A 19,186-nucleotide genomic window follows, 5' to 3' on the forward strand; every position below is an offset into this window, starting at 1 on the left:
AAAATCAAAGCACAACTTGGAATAAGCTCCCCCTATCATTAATAGGCCACATCAACTTAATCAAAATGATATGGATGCCTCAGCTTCTTTATTTTTTATACAATGCCCCGATTTGGATACCCATACGGATTTTCAGCAAGATCAATACCATATTTAGGTGATTAATATGATGGAACAAAACCCCTCGTATTAAATTGGAGACTTTAAAACATCCCAAAAATGCAGGTGGTTTGGCAGTTCCTAACCCGAGGTTATACTTTTTTGCATCCCAACTACAGCATTTTGCTGGATGAGAGTCTGAGCAGATACCCCTTCCTGCTAGACGATTATTTTCTTATGCATATAAGGGCCGGCTACCACTCTATGTTCTCTATGGTGCAAGAGGGGGCGTTTCGCTCGCCGATATGCCCTCCTGTACGTTGATGTGTAAAATATGGGATACAGTTAAAAAAATGGTGGGTGTCTCATATCCTACCAGATACACTTCCATATGGGAAAATGATAAACTTCCTCAAATTCTGACTCTTAGAGACTTTCAGAGATGGGGAAAATTAGGTATAACAGCTCTACAAGAATGGTATACTTAAATCCTTTGAAGATCTAAGGGGAGAGTTTCCTCTACAATCTAATTGATTCTATCAATTTCTTCAACTAAGACATGCTTTACATGCCCAATTCTCTTCTGATAGGAAGAGACAAAATAGTACAGGCAGGGTCAATAGAGGGTCTCACCCTCTGCTACATATAGGGTACTGTCAGATAGGTTTCTACTGAACTTTCTCATCCGCTCTAGGGCTGGCTGGGAAAGAGATATTGGCCCCATCCCTGAGGAGGTCTGGGATGATATTCTCCGGTCCTCGCCCCGGGTGTCTCTTTGCCCATCACACAGATTTTTATTCTCCATAGAGTCTATAGAACTCCTCAGTTTCTGTATGCAATTGGACTGAAACCTGGGCCAGCCTGTGCTAAATGCAGCAACACAGGTACATTAATACATCTTTTGTGGCGGTACCTGAAACTCCAAAGATACTGGGTGGAGGTTGTTGGTACCCTAAACGGGCTACTGGATACCAACATTCTGGCTGAACCACTTTTATGTCTATTGGGCTATTGCGATACGTCCATTTATACTTCTATTGGTAACACTATAAGGCGCGCACTCTGTTGCCTGTAGGCAGATCTTAAGTGGACCTCTCCTTACCCGCCGACTGTATCGGAGTGGATTTTAGATCTCAACATGGGTATTCTTTTTGAAAAACATACATACTACCCAAGAAATCCCATGAGTGAGTTTGATGCTACCTGGTCAAGATGGCTTCAGTCCATGATTTAGGTATCATATAAACCAATAGATACTATGTACTTTGTAATATTGGATACTGCTTTTTTTTTTTTCTTTTTCATATATACACCAAGTGTAGGGTGGGACTTTTTTTTTGTTGTGGTGCGGTCATCTGGGTTTTTTTTTTCTTTTTTGTTTTGTTGGGATGTGCCTGGTTTAATTTGATTGTTTGTATACTTTGTTTGTATTGTTTTAATGTTATTTGCATATAAAAATAAAAAAGGATTTGATTTAAAAGAATATTTTTTTTCTAATTTTCCTCCTCTAAAACCTAGGTGCATCCTTTGGTCAGGTGCGTCTTCTGGAGTGAAAAATATGGTAGATTAGGTGCTAAAAGCATAGATTAGGGGGGCGGCCTTATGGATGGGCCGCCACGTGTATTCACTCAAGCACAAACCATCTGTACAAAAACTAAACTATGACCAGAAAATTATAAAATAATTTATTTTTTGAACACTGTACATTATATACATAGTTACACATAAAAAAAGTAAATGCAGTTCAATGGTTTAGCATCAAACAGCTTAAATTGGGGACAGAAATAATCACATTTTTAATGAAACTAATTGCAGTTGCGTCATTTCCCGTTTGATTTTTTTTCAGTAATTAGATTTCAAAAGGAATAAATTTACTCCAAGAAATACAAGGTTAAAAGCATGGCTCTAAATAAATTATGATCAAAGGTGAATTTTTAAGCAAACATTTAAGTTCACAATTTTACTAAAACTTAAAATGCACAAGTTGATCCCCGGTATAAAGAGATCTTAAAGAATTGTATTTGACCATAGCAACCCATCTCCTGCTTTTTACATTCCAATGGCATGAACAGGTCTTGATTGGTTGTCTGGATGTTCGTGTGCCAATCACATTAGGGAAATTAGTAATCTCACAGCTGCAGTATAAATATTATGTCAAAGTGTTTTTACCTGTACTGATGAGCCACTTTAGCTGGCAGAAGAGATTTTTGGGGATGAGTAGAAAATCCCTACAAAGGGAAGTTTACCAAAGGACACAGCTTTGTGAAGCTGACCCTTTTCAATACAGTCTGCCAGGAAAGTACTATGCTATTGCAGCAGCTACATAGCAAGACATCCTTGAATACTTAGTTCCTCTGGCAGCTTTCAGAAACTGATTGATGAACCCTTCCTCAGAGGGAGAGATTTACTAAACCTGATGCACACAAAATCTATTGCAGCTGTGCAGAGTACCCAATCAGCTTCTAACTCCAGCTTGTTTAATTAAAGCTGGCTACACATTATACACTTTTTATACAATTTTCCTTTAATTTACCAAAACCATATAATATGAGGTAAAACCTAAACACTTTCAAATTGTATGCAATCAGGCAGGCCCTTGCATTACATAGTTGAAGGTAAACCTAAAGGAAATTGAAAAAAAAAAAAAGTATAATGTGTAACCAGCTTAAGCTTTGACAATAAAACCTGGAAGCCAATTGGTTACTATGCAGAGCTGCACCTGATTCTGTGCACACTTGTATTAGTAAATCTCCCCCATAGTGTCACTAAAGAAAATCCGTGGTGAAGGGACTATGGGAGATGCCACTACAGACATGTTTTTGACAGTGCATGCGTTACATCTATTATCCACAGCATGGCCTCACTATTTAAAGTGACTATGGCCTGAATACAAATCTAAAATGCCCCCTGCAAAGAAGACAATATTTACATTTTCCACCATGGATCTTCACGGTTTGAAGATATACTACTGCCTAACAAATCTTTGGCATCCAAAACTTCTGAGTGTGACTAAAACATGGGTCCCCCGCCGCACCTTACAGCTCCTCTCGCAAGCTATATGTCAATAGAGCACACAGTACCAATGTAGGGGTCAGTGGGGATCAAACCACTGAAGCTCAGTGAGGGACCAATACTCCAGCACTCCCAGAAATGTTTGATTCTGAAGATTTTTCAGGCAGCGGTATCTCTCAAATACATTGAAGATAGGGGGCACTGGGGACATTTTTCTTCATTTTATTCTAGCAACAGAGTTGTTTTCTTAAAATGGTTGTAAACCCTCTCATCTACCCAGTGAAGTGAATAGCCTCAGATGATATACAGATATGAAACAAATCTACCTACATAAGTTTTACATGTATATCTGCTGTCTTTCCCTTTCCACACCCTTTGGAAAGTGCACATCATGATAGAAGTTGTGTTTCCTCATTCAGCAGTGGGTGTGTAGTCTGGGCTTACACTGTGTAAGAGCCGATTGTAGGAAAGGCACACCCCCCCCCCCCCTCCACATAGGCAGAGGAATGAAGGAACTTGCAGAGCTGCAGTCTGAATAGACAAGCGCCCTCCCCGACACAAATTTTCAGCTGCTTTTATCTTGTGTGTCAGAGGGCTTGTCGTGCTAATAACAGAGGAACAGAGCAGCAGAAAGACATGGGACTTAGAGCTTTGGAGAGGGATAAGTAAACACTACAGATATATGTGCTTAGGTCAAATTTCATGAATGGAGTTTACAACCGCTTTAAGTCACTGGCCTGCAACAATCATGCCCAAGTTAGGATCCTGAAAACTGACACTTCCATGCTAAAGAATCACAAAGCAGAGAAGGAAGGACAAAGCGGGCAACCAGAGCATGCAACTTTCAAATTAAGTCAGCAATGGAAGCTACAATGTGTTTTTGCCAACATGTTGTATTTAAGCAAATATAAATTTGGCATCTAGCTTGCCCAAAGCCTTTAATGGGTTGCTATTGAAAGGATATATAATTTACAAAGTATTTTTATTGAAATGCTTAATCTTTTTTTAATTCTAGTCATACAACCTTAACTGATATAAACAGGTCACTGAATGTATAAAGTCAGCAGGGATGCTATGGGATATACAACACATTTATTTGGATTCATTATTTTTGTTTAATCTCAAGCCACAGTTGCATGACCTGCAATAACTGAAGTGTACCTGAAGTATACAGGAATGCAAAACCTGCTTGAAGTAGGTCAGAAGGTCAAATGCACCAGTTAATGAATTCCAAATAGTCTCAGAAGAATATAATCAAACTGATATAATCGACTCAGGCCTTTAAGGAGATATAAAATTCGGAAATATGCATTTTTTTTTACCTTTTGCTTACATACACGTTAAAGGATACGTTCACCTTTCAAAAAATAAAATAAATAAATGCACATATTTTTGCAGGAAAAAAAAAGTGCATTTATTATTTTTTTTCTGCAGGAGCCTGGAAAGCATTGCACCTGTGATCAGTGAGTGCAATGGTCAGGCTCCTGTGGACCAGTCCTGCAGCTTTCTGCCTGTACCTTCATTTGGGCCTTCTGTTATAAGCTGCAGGGCTTGTGAATAAACTCTGAAAGTGCTCAACAGCGCCCTCTCTGTTTATATAGAACTGCAAGCCATCAGCCGCAATGGCTGATGGTAGTTCATTAATTCACAGAAAACGAATTGAATGACGCAGCTGTGTGGGTGGCGCCAAGCACGGCCACGTTTTTAAATTGTGACAGTGGGTGCGGGGAGATCCCCCCACCTGCTGTCACACGAGGAGGGGTGCAGGGGAACTGATGGCAGAAGCTAGAAAATGTTACATGTTCCACCCTAAATAAAGGTGAACTTAGCCTTTACCTGTCTGTTTTATTAAGCATATGATGAAAAAATAAATAAGCTATAGTTGCTTTATGTGAAAGCAGATTAAGGGCTTGTAAATATAAACATTTGTTTCCGAATTGCTGTTCTTCCCCAAAAGTCAATGTGAATGTGTAATCAAGTCAAACACAAAAGCATACTTAAAGTGGATGTAAACCCCATCCTTTCTAAACTACTGCCATAGGGGTTATCTATAAGGATATACATGACTCCTGCTTGTATCTTTACCTGTCAAATGTCTCCCCTCTGTCTGTTATGAGACCCGAAAAACTGCAGATACTGTGGGTGGGTCTGTTGTCCGGAGCTCGGTGGGTGGAGTCGTGATGTCAGTAGACTCCCCGCCCACCTCTACACTCCCCTTGTCAATATGCATTTTCTCCTGTGTATTTCTAACACTGAACTTCTGCTATGATCTCTAACATCCAGTGAAAAGACAGGAAAGTAACCACATGACTTCAACATGCCAAATCATGCTGAGGTGTGGAACACCCAATCCTTGCAGAGCTGCTGAAGAAAGGAGTGGGAGGGAATTAAAAAATAATGCATGTCTTAGGCTAGTGCACGAGATACGTAAATCACCTGTCACTCACAGCAAGGGGGAGGATTTGACAACATTTTTCTCAGTTTGTCAAGATTTATCTCACTGAATAAAAGAGGATTGCTCAGAGCTGGATTAACTTTTTGTGGCAAGACTGGGCTCAAATGATAGGAAATCTTATACTCTACATTATGACATATAAAAAAAAAAAAAAAAAAAAAAAAAAATTTCGGGTTTACATCCACTTTAATTTAATTGTTGGGAGACATAGGCAGCTAAAGTTTTAGACAATCCTCAACTATTTCTGTAATAGTGCTTGCCCCAACCCTCTCCTCCCTACTGCTAAATAAGACTACCGGACCTCTCAAAGTATTTGTTTCATCACATACTAAGTTTGAATAGACCAGATGTGTGTAGGGGTTAATTACAACAACGTAGATGTGAAAGTTATATGGAGTTGGAAAAATGATAAGACTCTTAAATGTGAATAGAGCCTGCTATTTCTTTGGTCAATACGAAGTCATTTTCAAATTTGTGTTAACGTCTTCCAAAATGACATAATTCTACATATGAACCTAATCAGAGTAAAATACTGAACGGTACATATTTGCCTAAACCAACCCAGTACAGAAACTTTAGTTTTTTCCAAAGTCAAACTACAAAATAAAAATAAAATAACTTTAGGAGGGGAAAGATGGTGCACTTTGGAATTCGCAAACCAACTGAAGCAGATTTGTATTCAGTGAACCCCAATTTCTTGAAAAAGTTACTGCTCACATGGAAACAAGAGCACTCAGCTGTGAGAAAACTAGACCTTAAAAAAAAAAATCTAAATTCTTGCAATGATGAGTTTTCACCCGGAACATTTCCTGTAGAAGCCCATTCTGTCAGTTCCAAGAGAGTGATGTAAGAATTCCATTGAGAATTCTACCGATATTCTCTCTCTCTGTACAGACAGAACAAACACATGGCAGAATGATCTAGCAAAAGACATTCACAATGCTCCTTTGTAGCGTAGCATATACATGTCACCTTTTCCTACACTCATCAAACCCATTTGGCTGAGCAATTTAGTTCAAGCCTTTCTATGCATGTTTCCACGTATTGGAAGTTTAATTCGCTTAAAATTTTGCCTTCCCTGGTTCCTCCTATTTGGCCTCATTAACGTGCCAATTACATTTTGAATTGTTTTCATGACATACCTTATTTTTGACCCAGTGATGTCACCACTTGTACTTTTCCATACAATATAGGCAGATCAAGGCTGGAGGAAGGGACAAAAATAGCATCCTACATAGCACCCTGCACCATTTCTCCTCACAAGAACTTTCAGTCCTGATGCAAGAAGTAGGCTGGCTCTTATGAGGATGATATCAGAATGCCTCCATGGGTATATGCTAGTCTGGAGCAGTGGGAGTTCCTAGGCAAATTGCACTTGCATGCAGACTGTCCTAGATAATACCCACATACAATACTGAGCGTACAAGATTGACAGAACTGAAATCTAATTAATGAAAGGGGTAGGCCAGAGACAGTAGAGAAGTAGATCATGTTGGATGTCCTCCAACCAGGAAATGAAGTAAGTTTTAACTTTATGCAGCTTCTAATGCATACTGTGCAAGACTGAAGGCAAGATGGGAGTTCAGCATGAACTGTTAAGTCTTGTGGTTAAAATTATAACAGGTGACATTAAAGTTCCATCAACAATCCTTATGTTATAGGATTTCAGAACTGGCAAGAATCTTCAGTCATAGTTTGATATACTGTTGTATCCAATCTGACAGCTTAATAGTGAAAACAATAATTATACCTATGCAGATCTTAACAAATCACCTTGAAGGCCGTCAGCCTTGGTAGTAAAATGCTTTATACGTCCATAAGTGCTAAACTTAAATTTCCAGTTTGTGCTCTTCTACAGTTTTTCCTTCCCATGATCCTATTGTGCTTTAGTAATTATAAGTAAACCCTTTATAAAATAAATATACAGGCTGCCATTGCTGACCTCACCTCCTGAAAACACTAGCTTAGTGGTTGGCATGTGGAGCCTCTTGATTTCATATGTTAAACCACTGACCAAAAAGTATGCTTACAAGGTTTTCTATAATTCCTCCCCAATATGCATACTTATTCCATGGCAGTGAGCAAATGTTTTGATGCTAAAATTTAGCATAACAGCCAGACAACTAGAGTTTTTAAGAGGGGTTCAGCTGCTTAGTAAATAGGTTAAGGCAATTACAAAAGCGATACTACAGTGAAAGGTTGTGAATATTAGACTGCTTCTTGCCATCTATAGAGAACTTTGGATAGATCATAATAAGGATTGGCAAACTGATTGATTTCACACTGAGTATTTATCTAATCAAAACTCAAAAGGAATACTAGTTACAAGTGTTAATTATTCCACATTAACTAAAGAAGAGTAGGGGTTGGTATCTAAAGGTGTTGGAGGCAGAATTAGAACTACCAAAGTCTGTGGATAGACAGCGCTCCACCAACAGTCAACAGACATAGTGAGAACTATGTTCTCTGCTGGAGGAACCAGGGCCTGGTGTGTGGGAACTTAGGAAGTACTTAGCATGTGTTTGAAATACCTAAGAAGCTCCCCCTAAGGAGAGGGTAGTCGGGGACACATAAAAAATATATATATATTTTTAGGAAAACTATACAAGAGAAACCACAGGTAGGTTACTGTAAAACAAAACTGAAATCACTTTACAATATCCAGGTTGACTCCATAGAAATCCATAGTACTTGTTTTCTGCGATCCATTGCACAGCAACATATAGAAACCTACAGCTCAGAAGGAGCCAATAATTTAACTTTAAATAAATAAATAGAACTTTTTCACATTTTTGGACTATACACAAAAGTTATAAAAAGAGGTTTTCGTTTCATCTAGAATTAATGCATGATTAATGTACATTAGTAACAAGGCACATAAAGCTATACATACAAAAATAAAAATAATGAAATGGTGGCATTGTGTGCAGTAGTAAAAAAAACATTTAGTCGCTCCATTATTCATCGACTTCCATGAAAATATCACTGAAAAAGTACTCTGACACTGTAGCAGCATCTTCTTCTGTGGCAAGCTCCTGTGATTTGGGGGACTCCTGAGTTATGGTGTCCAGATTCTCAGAAACCTTAAAAGGGAAAAACATAAAACGATTTACCTAAATACATAGCTTAACTTTTTCAAAAATTTCAACTCACTATTACATACCGTGTAAAGTATTCACAGCGCTTCACTTTTTCCACATTTTGTTATGTTACAGCCTTATTCCAAAAAAGGATTAAATTCATTATTTTCCTCAAAATTCTACAAACAATACCCCATAATGACAACATGAAAGAAGTTGGTTTGAAATCTTTGCAAATTTATTAAAAATAAAAAACAAAAAATAAAAATCCCATGTACATAAGTATTCACAGCCTTTGCTCAATACTTTGTTGAAGCACCTTTCTCACCAATTACAGCCTCAAGTCTTTTAAGTATAATGCCACAAGCTTGGCACACCTATTTTTGGGCAGTTTCTCCCATTCTTCTTTGCAGGACCTCTGAAGCTCCATCAGGCTGCATGGGGAGCGTCGGTGCACAGTAATTTTCAGATCTCTCCAGAGGTGATCAATCGGGTTCAAGGCTGGGCTACTCAAGGACATTCACAGAGTTGTCCCGTAGCCACACCTTTGTTATCTTGGCTGTGTGCTTAGGGTCGTTGTCCTGTTGGAAGATGAACCTTCGCCCCAGTCTGAAGTCCAGGGCACTCTGGAGGTTTTCATCAAGGATGTCTCTGCACTCTGAGATATTAATCTTTCCCTCGATCCTGACTAGTCTCCCAGTTCCTGCCGCTGAAAAACATCCCCATAGCATGATGCTGCCACCACCAAGCTTCACTGTAGGAATGGTATTGGCCAGGTGATGAGCGGTGCCTGGTTTCCTCCAGACATGACACTTGCCCATCTTTGTTTCATTTGACCAGAGAATTTTGTTTCTCATGTTTGAAAGTCCTTCAGGTGCCTTTTGTCAAACTCCAGGCAGGCTGTCATGTGCCTTTTACTGAGGAGTGGCTTTTGTCTGGCCACTCTACCATACAGGCTTGATTGGTGGAGTGCTGCAGAGATGGTTGCTCATCTGGAAGGTTCTCCTCTCTCCACAGAGAAACACTGGAGCTCTGTCAGAGTGACCGTCGGGTTCTTGGTCACCTCCCTGACTAAAGCCCTTTTCCCCCGATGCCGGGCGGCCCACTCTAGGAAGAGTCCTGGTGGTGCCAAACTTCTTCCATTTACAGATGATGGAGGCCACTGGGCCCATTGGGACCTTCAATGCTACAGAAATTTTTCTGTATCCTCTCCCAGATCCGTGCCTCGATACAATCCTGTCTTGGAGGTCTACAGACAATTCCTTGGATTCAATGGCTTGGTTTGTGCTTTGACATGCACTATTAACTGTGGGACCTTATATAGACAGGCGTGTGCCTTTCCAAATCATGGCCAATCAACTGAATTTACTACAGGTGGACTCCAATCAAGTTGTAGAAATATCTCAAGGATGATAAGGGGAAACGGGATGCACTTGAGCTCAATTTTGAGTGTCCTGGCAAAGGCTGTTAATTACTTATATACATGTGATTTTTCATTTTTTATTTTTAATAATTTTGCAAAGATTTCAAACAAACTTTTTTCACGTTGTCATTATGGCATATTATTTGTAGAATTTTGAGGAAAAAAAGGAATTTAATCCATTTTGGAATAAGGCTGTAACATAACTCTCAAGAGTTAATAGAGGCGTGTGCTTTTTCATGCAGGGCAAGGTAACACGTTCGCTTTAATGCATGGCGTTCCCCTAAAAAAACCTTAATTTTTCTTTGCTTCCCTGAAGCACTGTTGACTGCTGGGAGCAGAGAGAACTATCCATTATTTCCAGGTATTGAGAACAAGACTCTCTCCCGACTCTTCCTCGGGGACTAGCTATACAGTGAACATGTTTTACCCCCTTCCTGACCAAGCCATTTTTTGCGATACAGCACTGCATCGCTTTTGACAATTGTGCAGTCGTGCGATGTTGTACCCAAACAAAATGTATGTCCTTTTTTCCCCACAAATAGAGCTTTCTTTTGGTGATATTTGATCACCTCTGCCGTTTTAACTAATAAGTGTTTTTTGATTGGTTTGCGCAAAAGTTATAGCGTCTACAAAATAGGGGATTTATGGCATTTTAATTTTTTTACTAGTAATGGCGGCGATCTGCGACATTGCGGCAGACAGATCAGACACTTTTGAGACCATTGACATTTATGCAGCGATCAGTACTATAAAAATGCACCGATTACTGTATAAATGTCACGAACAAGGAAAGGGGTTAACAATAGGGGGCGATCAAGGGGTTAAATGTGTTCCCTCAGTGTGTGTTCTAATTGTGGGGGGATGGGACTGACTTGGGGAGGCGACAGATCGTTGTCCTACTAGGAACAACAGATCAGTCTCCTCACCCCTGACAAAACGTGGATTTGTGTGTTTACACACACGAATCCCCGTTCTCGCATTCTCAGGAACTATCGCGGGTGCCTGGCGGACATCGCGGCTGCCGGGCACGTACATCGGCTCCTTAGGGACATGGCATCACGGTGCGCGCACACCCACTATACTCCTTAAAGCGCCCGTCGTACAGCTACGGCGTTTTGTGCAGGACTGCCATTTTGCTGCCTTCAACAAGTGGTTAATGTCTTGGTGTTAAAAACCATATCAACTTACTTGACTAGTACAGGGGATGGTCTCTGTATTTGCGGGAGTTGATGTTACAGCAGAAGATGAAGACTGACAAGGCACTTCATTGCGCAGGGCATTTTCATGGATCCTAGTGGGATCTTGCTCCTCTGGCTCCTGGACTTTGGCCTTTTTAGACTTTGGTTTTGATGAATTTTTCTTACTGGTCACTTTTGTTTTTTGAGACTGCTTTTCTTTGCAGACCAAAGATAAAAAGCCAAGCGGTTTTCTTCCAGGCCTGAAGAAAGAGGAACAATAATCAATATGTAAAAAACAGCTATAATCAAAGCTACTCACCAATACATTTGATCATTTCATCTGTCCAATGTTTCGGATTTCGTTTTGCAAGCATTTTAAAACAGAACTTCAACATTTTTTGCTTTCAATAAAATACCCTGAAGTTTTAACCCCTACAGTGCAAGGATTAAATGCCTAAAGTAGAAGTCTATGCTAAAACTAAAATCCCTGCATCTATAGACACCCACGATCTAGCCCTGTAAAGAAGAAATCAAAATACATACCTTTTCTGAAGCTGATCCGACACGATCTCCAGAGGCAGAAGCTCTGCAGAGGATACGGCCGACAACGGCTGTATAATGAATGGGAAGTGAATTCACCCATAGAGTTACTATGGGGCTTCTGTTGTTGGACGTGTCCTCTGCACCCACCTCCACAGAGAAGCCGCGGCTGACAGCTCAGCCTGGGCTTGGGTCGGATCAGCTTCAGAAAAGGTATTATAGTGATTTCTTCTTTACAAGGCTAGATAGGTTAGTGTTATATCATGGGTGTCTATAGATGTAGGGATTTTAGTTTTAGCATGGACTTCCACTTTAAGATAAGTTTGAGGGTTAAAACAAGGCTGTAATATTTATCTTATTCCTCACTATGGCAAACCTAATGCCTAGTACACACAATCAGAAATCCCACTGATACAAGGCACCATTTTTCCCACTGATACCATAAATGAGGCACCAAAACTTTCACTGACACCAACAGTGGGGCCCTATTCCTCTCACTAATACAAATGATGGGGCACTATTCCTCCTCCTCCTACTAACCACAGCCACTATGCAATTTTGTTACTTTCACTGACCACCAAGCCTGAAACATTGTCCATTTCTTGATGCTGGGGTATTTTCTATTCCCACTGGCCACAATACAGCCACTCTAAAATCTGAAGGATTGTAAACTGCACCTTTGTTTAGAAAGTTTGGACACTCCTGCTTTACCCCTAGAGACTTAACAAGCCATTAACTATGAATCCTGAAGTTCATCTTTAATCATGCAGAATTTTTTTTTTAATAAAGCCAAAAATACCTAAACATCCTAGCATGAAATACATCATTTGCCTTTTCAGTCACAAACTTCCTAATAAATACTGCATAACACTGATAGCGGAGTGTGAATATTACATAAGTCACATTCACCTTTGTCGTATTCTAGAAGATGATGATGAAGGTAAAACACTACTTGGTGAATCATAACTGGTAGATGCAGGATTCTCCATATGTGTCACTGTGTCAAATCTTGTACTATCAAGGGTACATTCCGGCACCTTTTCTCCCTCTGGGCAGGATACGGCTATATCCATAGAGCTCTGATGGGGTATCACAGTCTCCTCTGTGTTGAACTCAGCAGGCTTACTGCTGGTCTCATTTTCTTCAAAGGCTGCTAAAGCAAAACATCACAAGCAAGTTGATGGTAACTTTAAACCTTTTACAGCTAAGCCTATCAGCATTAACACAAAAACAGGTCTTGTTAAAACAGGAAACTATAATTGTTCTATTAAAACAGCTGATTTTTTAAATTTGTGCTCATGTTTTATCTGTATTTTTGACACTATAAACAGTTATCTGAAGGGTTGGAGGAAAAGGAGAATCAATACCTGCTCTAACGCATTGATCTGCATGTGTAAATTTAAATTTCAGCTACTGAGCTATGTATAAAAGGACTTACTTGTAAAATAAAGAGATGGGGAGGGGGATTTACCAAAACTGCAGTGGACAGAGTCTGGAACAGCTGTGCATAATAACCAATCAGCTTTTAACTTCATCTTGTTCAGTTAAACTTTGAAAAGGAAAACTAGAAGATGACTGGTTGCCATACACAGCTGCTTAAAGCATTTGTTAACCCAAAAACAAAATAGATCCTGCTCTTTTAAAGCATATTATATGACACAGTGCTTGTGCTGTGTCATTTGTCCCCCTGTAACACCTAAAAAAAACCTGGCTGTACCTGACAGTTGCTGTCCTCCCCTATTTAAACTGAACAAGGTGTATCATGGCTGCTGAGTCCTGACACCGTGGTCTGTTTACATGCCTTTGTCATTCGCAGCCTGCTGTCCTGTCTCTTCTGTGCTCCTGTGTCCTCCCCCCCCCCCACCTATCAGCTCGTGACAGTGCCTCCCCCTGCGCTCCTGCTACTCAAATAACTGTAATTTGTATGCACCATGCGCGCTGTCTCCTTATGCAGTGTTCCCCTCGGTGTGTGATTTATAAAAATAAATGCTGTATATACCTCATGTAAGAGCCGAGATCGCAATCACGACTGGCTGGGTCTCTCCTCCCGAGTGACGTCAGCAGGGGAATCTTGGCCCCTCCCTCTGCATCTGACAGAGGAGGAAAGGAGAGACCCGGCCGGTCATGTGATCGCGGATATCGGCTCTTACATGAGGTATTTACAGCATTTATTTTTATAAGTCACACACCGAGGGGAACACTGCATAAGTAGACAGCGCGCATGGTGCATACGCAAGTCGCTTACCCACTTGCCGACCGCCCACCATCGTTATACGGTGGCTGTTTGAAGAGGAGTATCTTTGTTATTGCAGCAGTTAGATGCCATAACCCCGCAAGATCACTTTTAATCGGTGGCGGGAGGGCGCCCCCCTTAAATCGGTGGCAGGAGGGCGCCCCCCTTAAATCGGTGGCGGGAGGGCGCCCCCCTTAAATCGGTGGCGGGAGGGCGCCCCCCTTAAATCGGTGGCGGGAGGGCGCCCCCCTTAAATCGGTGGCGGGAGGGCGCCCCCCTTAAATCGGTGGCGGGAGGGCGCCCCCTTAAATCGGTGGCGGGAGGGCGCCCCCTTAAATCGGTGGCGGGAGGGGCCCCCCCCTTAAGCGGTGGCGGGAGGGCCCCCCCCTTAAGCGGTGGCGGGAGTCGTCGGTAGCAGCGGAGGTGATCGGATACTTTTCGGTCTGTGGTATGGAGCTGACTGAGAGGCAGATGGCCCCCGCTCGGCTCCATACCATCACAGGGCAGAAGAAACATCAAAACCCATAGCTCTTATAGGGATATTTTTTTGCAACTTTTTTTTTTTTTTATTGCATTTTAGTGTAAATATGAGATCTGAGGTCTTTTTGACCCCAGATCTCACATTTAGGAGGTCCTGTCGTGCTTTTTTTCTATTATAAGGGATGTTTACATTCCTTGCAATAGGAATAAAAGTGACAATTTTTTTTTAAAAAAGAACAGTGTAAAAACAAAAAATAAAAAGTAAAATAAATAAGAAAAAAATAAAATAAAAAAATTTCCCACCAAGCTCGCGTGCAAAAGCGAACGCATACGCGAGCAGTGCCCGCATTTGACAACTGTGTTCAAACCACACATGTGAGGTATCATCGCGATCGTTAGAGTGAGAGCAATAATTCTAGCCCTAGACCACCCCTGTAACTCAAAACATACAACCTGTAGATTTTTTTTAAACATCGCCTATGGAGATTTTTAAGGGTAAAAATTTGTTGCCATTCCACGAGCGGCCGCAAATTTGAAGCGCGACATGTTGGGTATCAATTTACTTGGCGTAACATTATCTTTCACAATATAAAAAAAAATTGAGCTAACTTTACTGTTGTCTTATTTTTTAATTAAAAAAAAGTGTATTTTTTCCAAAAAAAGTGCGCTTTTAAGACCGCTGCGCAAATACGGTGTGACAGAAAGTATTGCAACGAGCGCCATTTTATTCTCTAGGGTGTTAGAAAAAATATATATATAACGTTTGGAGGATCTAAGTAATTTTCTAACAAAAAAAATTATTTTAACTTGAACACCAAATCTCAAAACGAGGCTCTGTCCTTAAGTGGTTAACAACCACTTTACGTTTCTGGCCATTCTAATCTTAGTAAATTCCCCTTCAATTCTTTAGTCTTTAATTACTTGCTATGTGGGGCAATTTTTTTTTTTACATTTTTCACATGTTAAAATCAGCATTTTGTGCTAGAAAATTATTAAGAACCCCCAAACCTTATACATTTTCTGAAAGCAGAGGCCCTGGAGAATAAAATGGTGGCTGTTGCATTATTTTATGTCATATAATATTTGTGCAGTCATTTATCATGCAAAATTAATGCAAATTTTCCAGAAAAATAAACTAAAATAAATTTTAGTGCACACAGACACAATATAATGACCGCATTTTTGGTAAAGATGGTGTTGCATCGAGTAAACAGATACCAAACAAGTCAAGACTCAAAACGGCATGCTCCTGTAAAATGGCAACAAACTTCAATATCTAAGAATTTTTATATGTGACACTAACAGCCTTTACAGATTATCACTGTAGACTTAATCATGTGCATTTTGCTTTGAATCTATTTTTGATATTTTTTTTGTTTAAAATGTATTTTTTAAAACTATTTTTATTTAACCCCCTATGTAATACCTTTGAAGGTGACAGATACTCTTTATGGAGACATCAGGGGTCTAATAGACTCCCAATGTCTCCCCTTGCGTTTTGAAAAAAAAGCTGCGCAAAAACCATGACTTAAAAAATTGCAACAACCGCCATTTTATTCTCTAGGGTCTCTGCAAAAAAAATATATATTTAGGTCCAGGATAAGACGAATACCCCCGTTGGGTTTTTGGTACATGCTGAGACAAACATATTTTTAAAGTGAGTGTGCACTTTGGATTGTTTTAATACAGGAGACTGAACAATGATTTTCTTCTTGTTTACTTTTTGGAATGGTGGATTCAGAGTTGGAGGCACAAAGTGGACCTTAAGAAAAAGAGCCCTGAGAAAGAGGGCTTGACCCTCAAAGCACGCAAGCCATTATGGACAGTTTAAGGTCTTCCAATGCCATCAGCTGAACACTGTGGACCTGGAGGTGATCTCATTTGTATGACTGATACTCTTGTGCTTGTCATGCGTTTGTATGTATAATACTTATATTCATAAAATAAAATTGTATTATGGTAATGCACTAGGTTGATGCGCTCTCTCTTTGTTGTTGTTTTCCAGTTTGCTGTTGAACCTGGAGGCCAGGAAATCCACAGCTGATGCCCCCCACCTAGGACATAAATCCATGAACAAATCCAGATTTAGGGACCACAACACGGTTCCAAGTGTTGCCATCTTTGGAAATCAGTTATCTACCAAGGTGCTGTACCTACAGGTGTGGACAAGAATCCCAACGGCAGGGCCACAAATTGGTAGTGCAGGGGTCCCAAAGCAACACGTAGGGATTCATGTGGTAGAAAGGAGGGGACATGCTAAGAAAGCATCTTTGATGTACATAGCCAGAAAGTCTCCTTCGTTAAGAGAGGCAATAACAGATTTGGTAGATTCCATAACAACTTTATTTAATTTTTTTTAACTTAAATGAGGACATCAGATGTAGAATACGGCAAATGCCCCCCTCTGGACTTGGGAATGGTGAACACATTGGAGAAAAATCTCTGTAAGCATTCTATCACAGCAACCCATCACAGCTAAAATTTTACACTACAGCCATCTGCTCCATGGGTTCCTTAAACGACAGATCAACTGCCACAGCAGTGAGATCTTTTAAGGGATTTTGTGCCGTCAGAATCAAATAATGGTCAAGACCTGCCCGAGAGATCAGAGCTCTAGAAAGGGCTTCCAAGTGCTGATCCTTTGGTTTCCTAAAGACAGGTGCGTCCTGTACCAATATAGCGAGCGCCTTGTTAAAGTAGAAGTTTACTTTTAAAGAGGATCCCTGCTGTTAGATCGGGGAGGTGCAGAGGCCGGTCAGGTCGTAACATGTTACACCCTGAATATGGGTATAACATGTAATGTGTTACAAAGGTGAACTTATGCTTTCAAGGCAGAACACAGTCAGCCATCTTTTACCAGAACAGAGTCTGGTCTGGCAACCAACATTGAACGCAGTGCCCAAAGATCACTTCCAGGTTAACCCAGCAATGTCCAGTCCAGCGGTGCCTGGATATGCCACTCCTAAAACCAGGCTGAGGACGGCCATGCCAGGTAGCTGCAAATCAAAACGACAAGCTCTAGCTGTGATACAGACAAGAGCTAAAGAAAATCTGTCAATCCTCCAATGATTTTAGCAACAAAATCTGAAGCATGCTGGTAGTGCGGCTGGCCTACATTTTTTCTTTTTGTTTGACAGTCCCCAATCCGTCTGCAGGCAGCAGTATAACCAGAAGGTTTAATACTTCCTTAATCCCTCAAAGGATGAAAAAGAAATGCTAAAACATAAAACACTGACAGCAGTCAGTCTCCTTAATACACAAATTATTACTGCCTGTAAAGAATATTCCAAATATGTACATATTCTCTATATTCACCTGTGGTGTTGGTTGTGTGGTCCTCTTTCTGCATTGAGGAGAAAAAAAAAACATTTTAAAACTATAATAATGTTTTTTGCAACAGACTAGAAATAGGGAAAACGGAATCACGGTTTACCTCAGCACTGGTACACAGCAAAGCTTTTATGCAAGGTTGCGACTTGTCACTTTCACTTGAAATACTGGCACTTCTCTTTCTAGAAGGAGTATTCCATTCCAACTTGGCCTCTTCCTGTCCAGATGGACAGGACACAGAAGATGATGGCTCTGACAATGCAGCAGTTCTGTACAAAACAGGTATTTAAAAAACAAAAAAATAAAAATAAAACAATGTTAACAACTGGGTCCTAAGATGATTTACTTTCAACTGAATTCATATTTACACCCACAGACAGCCTTACTTCTCTATTCCAAATATTAGGCTGTTTACACATCTCATGACACAACTCAAGACCACTGCAGTATCAGATGTACAGAGAATTTCCTCTTCTACATACAACACTTCAAAATCCTCAATTAAATAAAAGTGGTCCTTAAAAGCTCTAACTCAATTAAATGATGCCTTCTGGCACTATAAAAATATTTAGAAAAGGAAACCAACACAGGTAAATATGATGTTTTCAAGCATTTCCTATTTAATCTTTTTAGATGCTTGCTTACCACCCCTACTGCTTTCTTGCTGCCTACAGAAGAAATGAACACATGCAAACTAAAAAGTTATAGGCCAGCTCAGTACAACCCCTCCTACACCCAGCATACTTCAGTACTTCAAGTGATTGTAAGGGTACGTTTTTTTTTTTTTTTTTTTAAATAAACATATTATACTTACCTCCACTGTGCAGCTCGTTTTACACAGAGTGGCCCCCGAACCTGCTCTTCTGGGGTCCCCCGGCGGCTCTCGTGGCTCCTCCCCACATCAGATAACCCCCTCGGAGAAGCGCTCTCCCGGGGGATTACCTTGCGGGCACGCTCTCAAGTCCAGCATTCAGCGTCCATAGAGGCCGAATGCAGGACTCGGCCCCACCCCCGGCGTCATTGGTTTCTAGTGACAGCAGCTGGAGCCAATGGCTGCGTTGCTATCAATCTATCCAATCAAGAGCTGAGAACCCTGGGCAGAGCGACAGCACATCCCCGTGGGTCAAGTTTGAGGGCTCATGTAAGGAAAACGGGGGGGGGGAGGGCCAGTCACTGCCAGGTGCTTTTTCACCTTAGTGCATAGGATGTAGTAGGTTTACAACCCCTTTCAGATTTGTTGCTAAGTAGAATGAAGAGCATGATCAGTAACACAGAGGCATGGGCCTTGTGTCTTCCAATCGACTCCAAGCAATGGCTTTTACGTCAAGTACAAAAATCTGATTGTCCATCCTGTTC

General features: G+C 40.6%; 1 protein-coding gene across 3 annotated transcripts in view; it reads right to left on the minus strand.

Moving 5' to 3' along the window:
- Positions 1–1,763: 1,763 nt before the first annotated feature.
- BDP1 (BDP1 general transcription factor IIIB subunit) overlaps positions 1,764–19,186 on the minus strand; it is a 147,498-nt gene continuing 130,075 nt past the window's right edge. For 2 of the 3 annotated variants that reach the window (XM_073624399.1, XM_073624397.1), the window contains 5 exons: positions 17,934–18,099; positions 17,816–17,843; positions 12,697–12,940; positions 11,258–11,507; positions 1,764–8,649 (listed from right to left, as the gene is read on the minus strand). In XM_073624399.1, the coding sequence (XP_073480500.1) occupies positions 8,524–8,649; positions 11,258–11,507; positions 12,697–12,940; positions 17,816–17,843; positions 17,934–18,099 (814 nt within the window). In that variant the 3' untranslated portion in view covers positions 1,764–8,523. The remainder of the gene's footprint in view (positions 8,650–11,257; positions 11,508–12,696; positions 12,941–17,815; positions 17,844–17,933; positions 18,100–19,186) is intronic. The other variant, XM_073624398.1, reaches the window with a different exon arrangement.

This window comes from Aquarana catesbeiana, linkage group LG01 (genome assembly GCF_042186555.1).
Source record: "Aquarana catesbeiana isolate 2022-GZ linkage group LG01, ASM4218655v1, whole genome shotgun sequence".
NCBI lineage: Eukaryota > Metazoa > Chordata > Amphibia > Anura > Ranidae > Aquarana > Aquarana catesbeiana.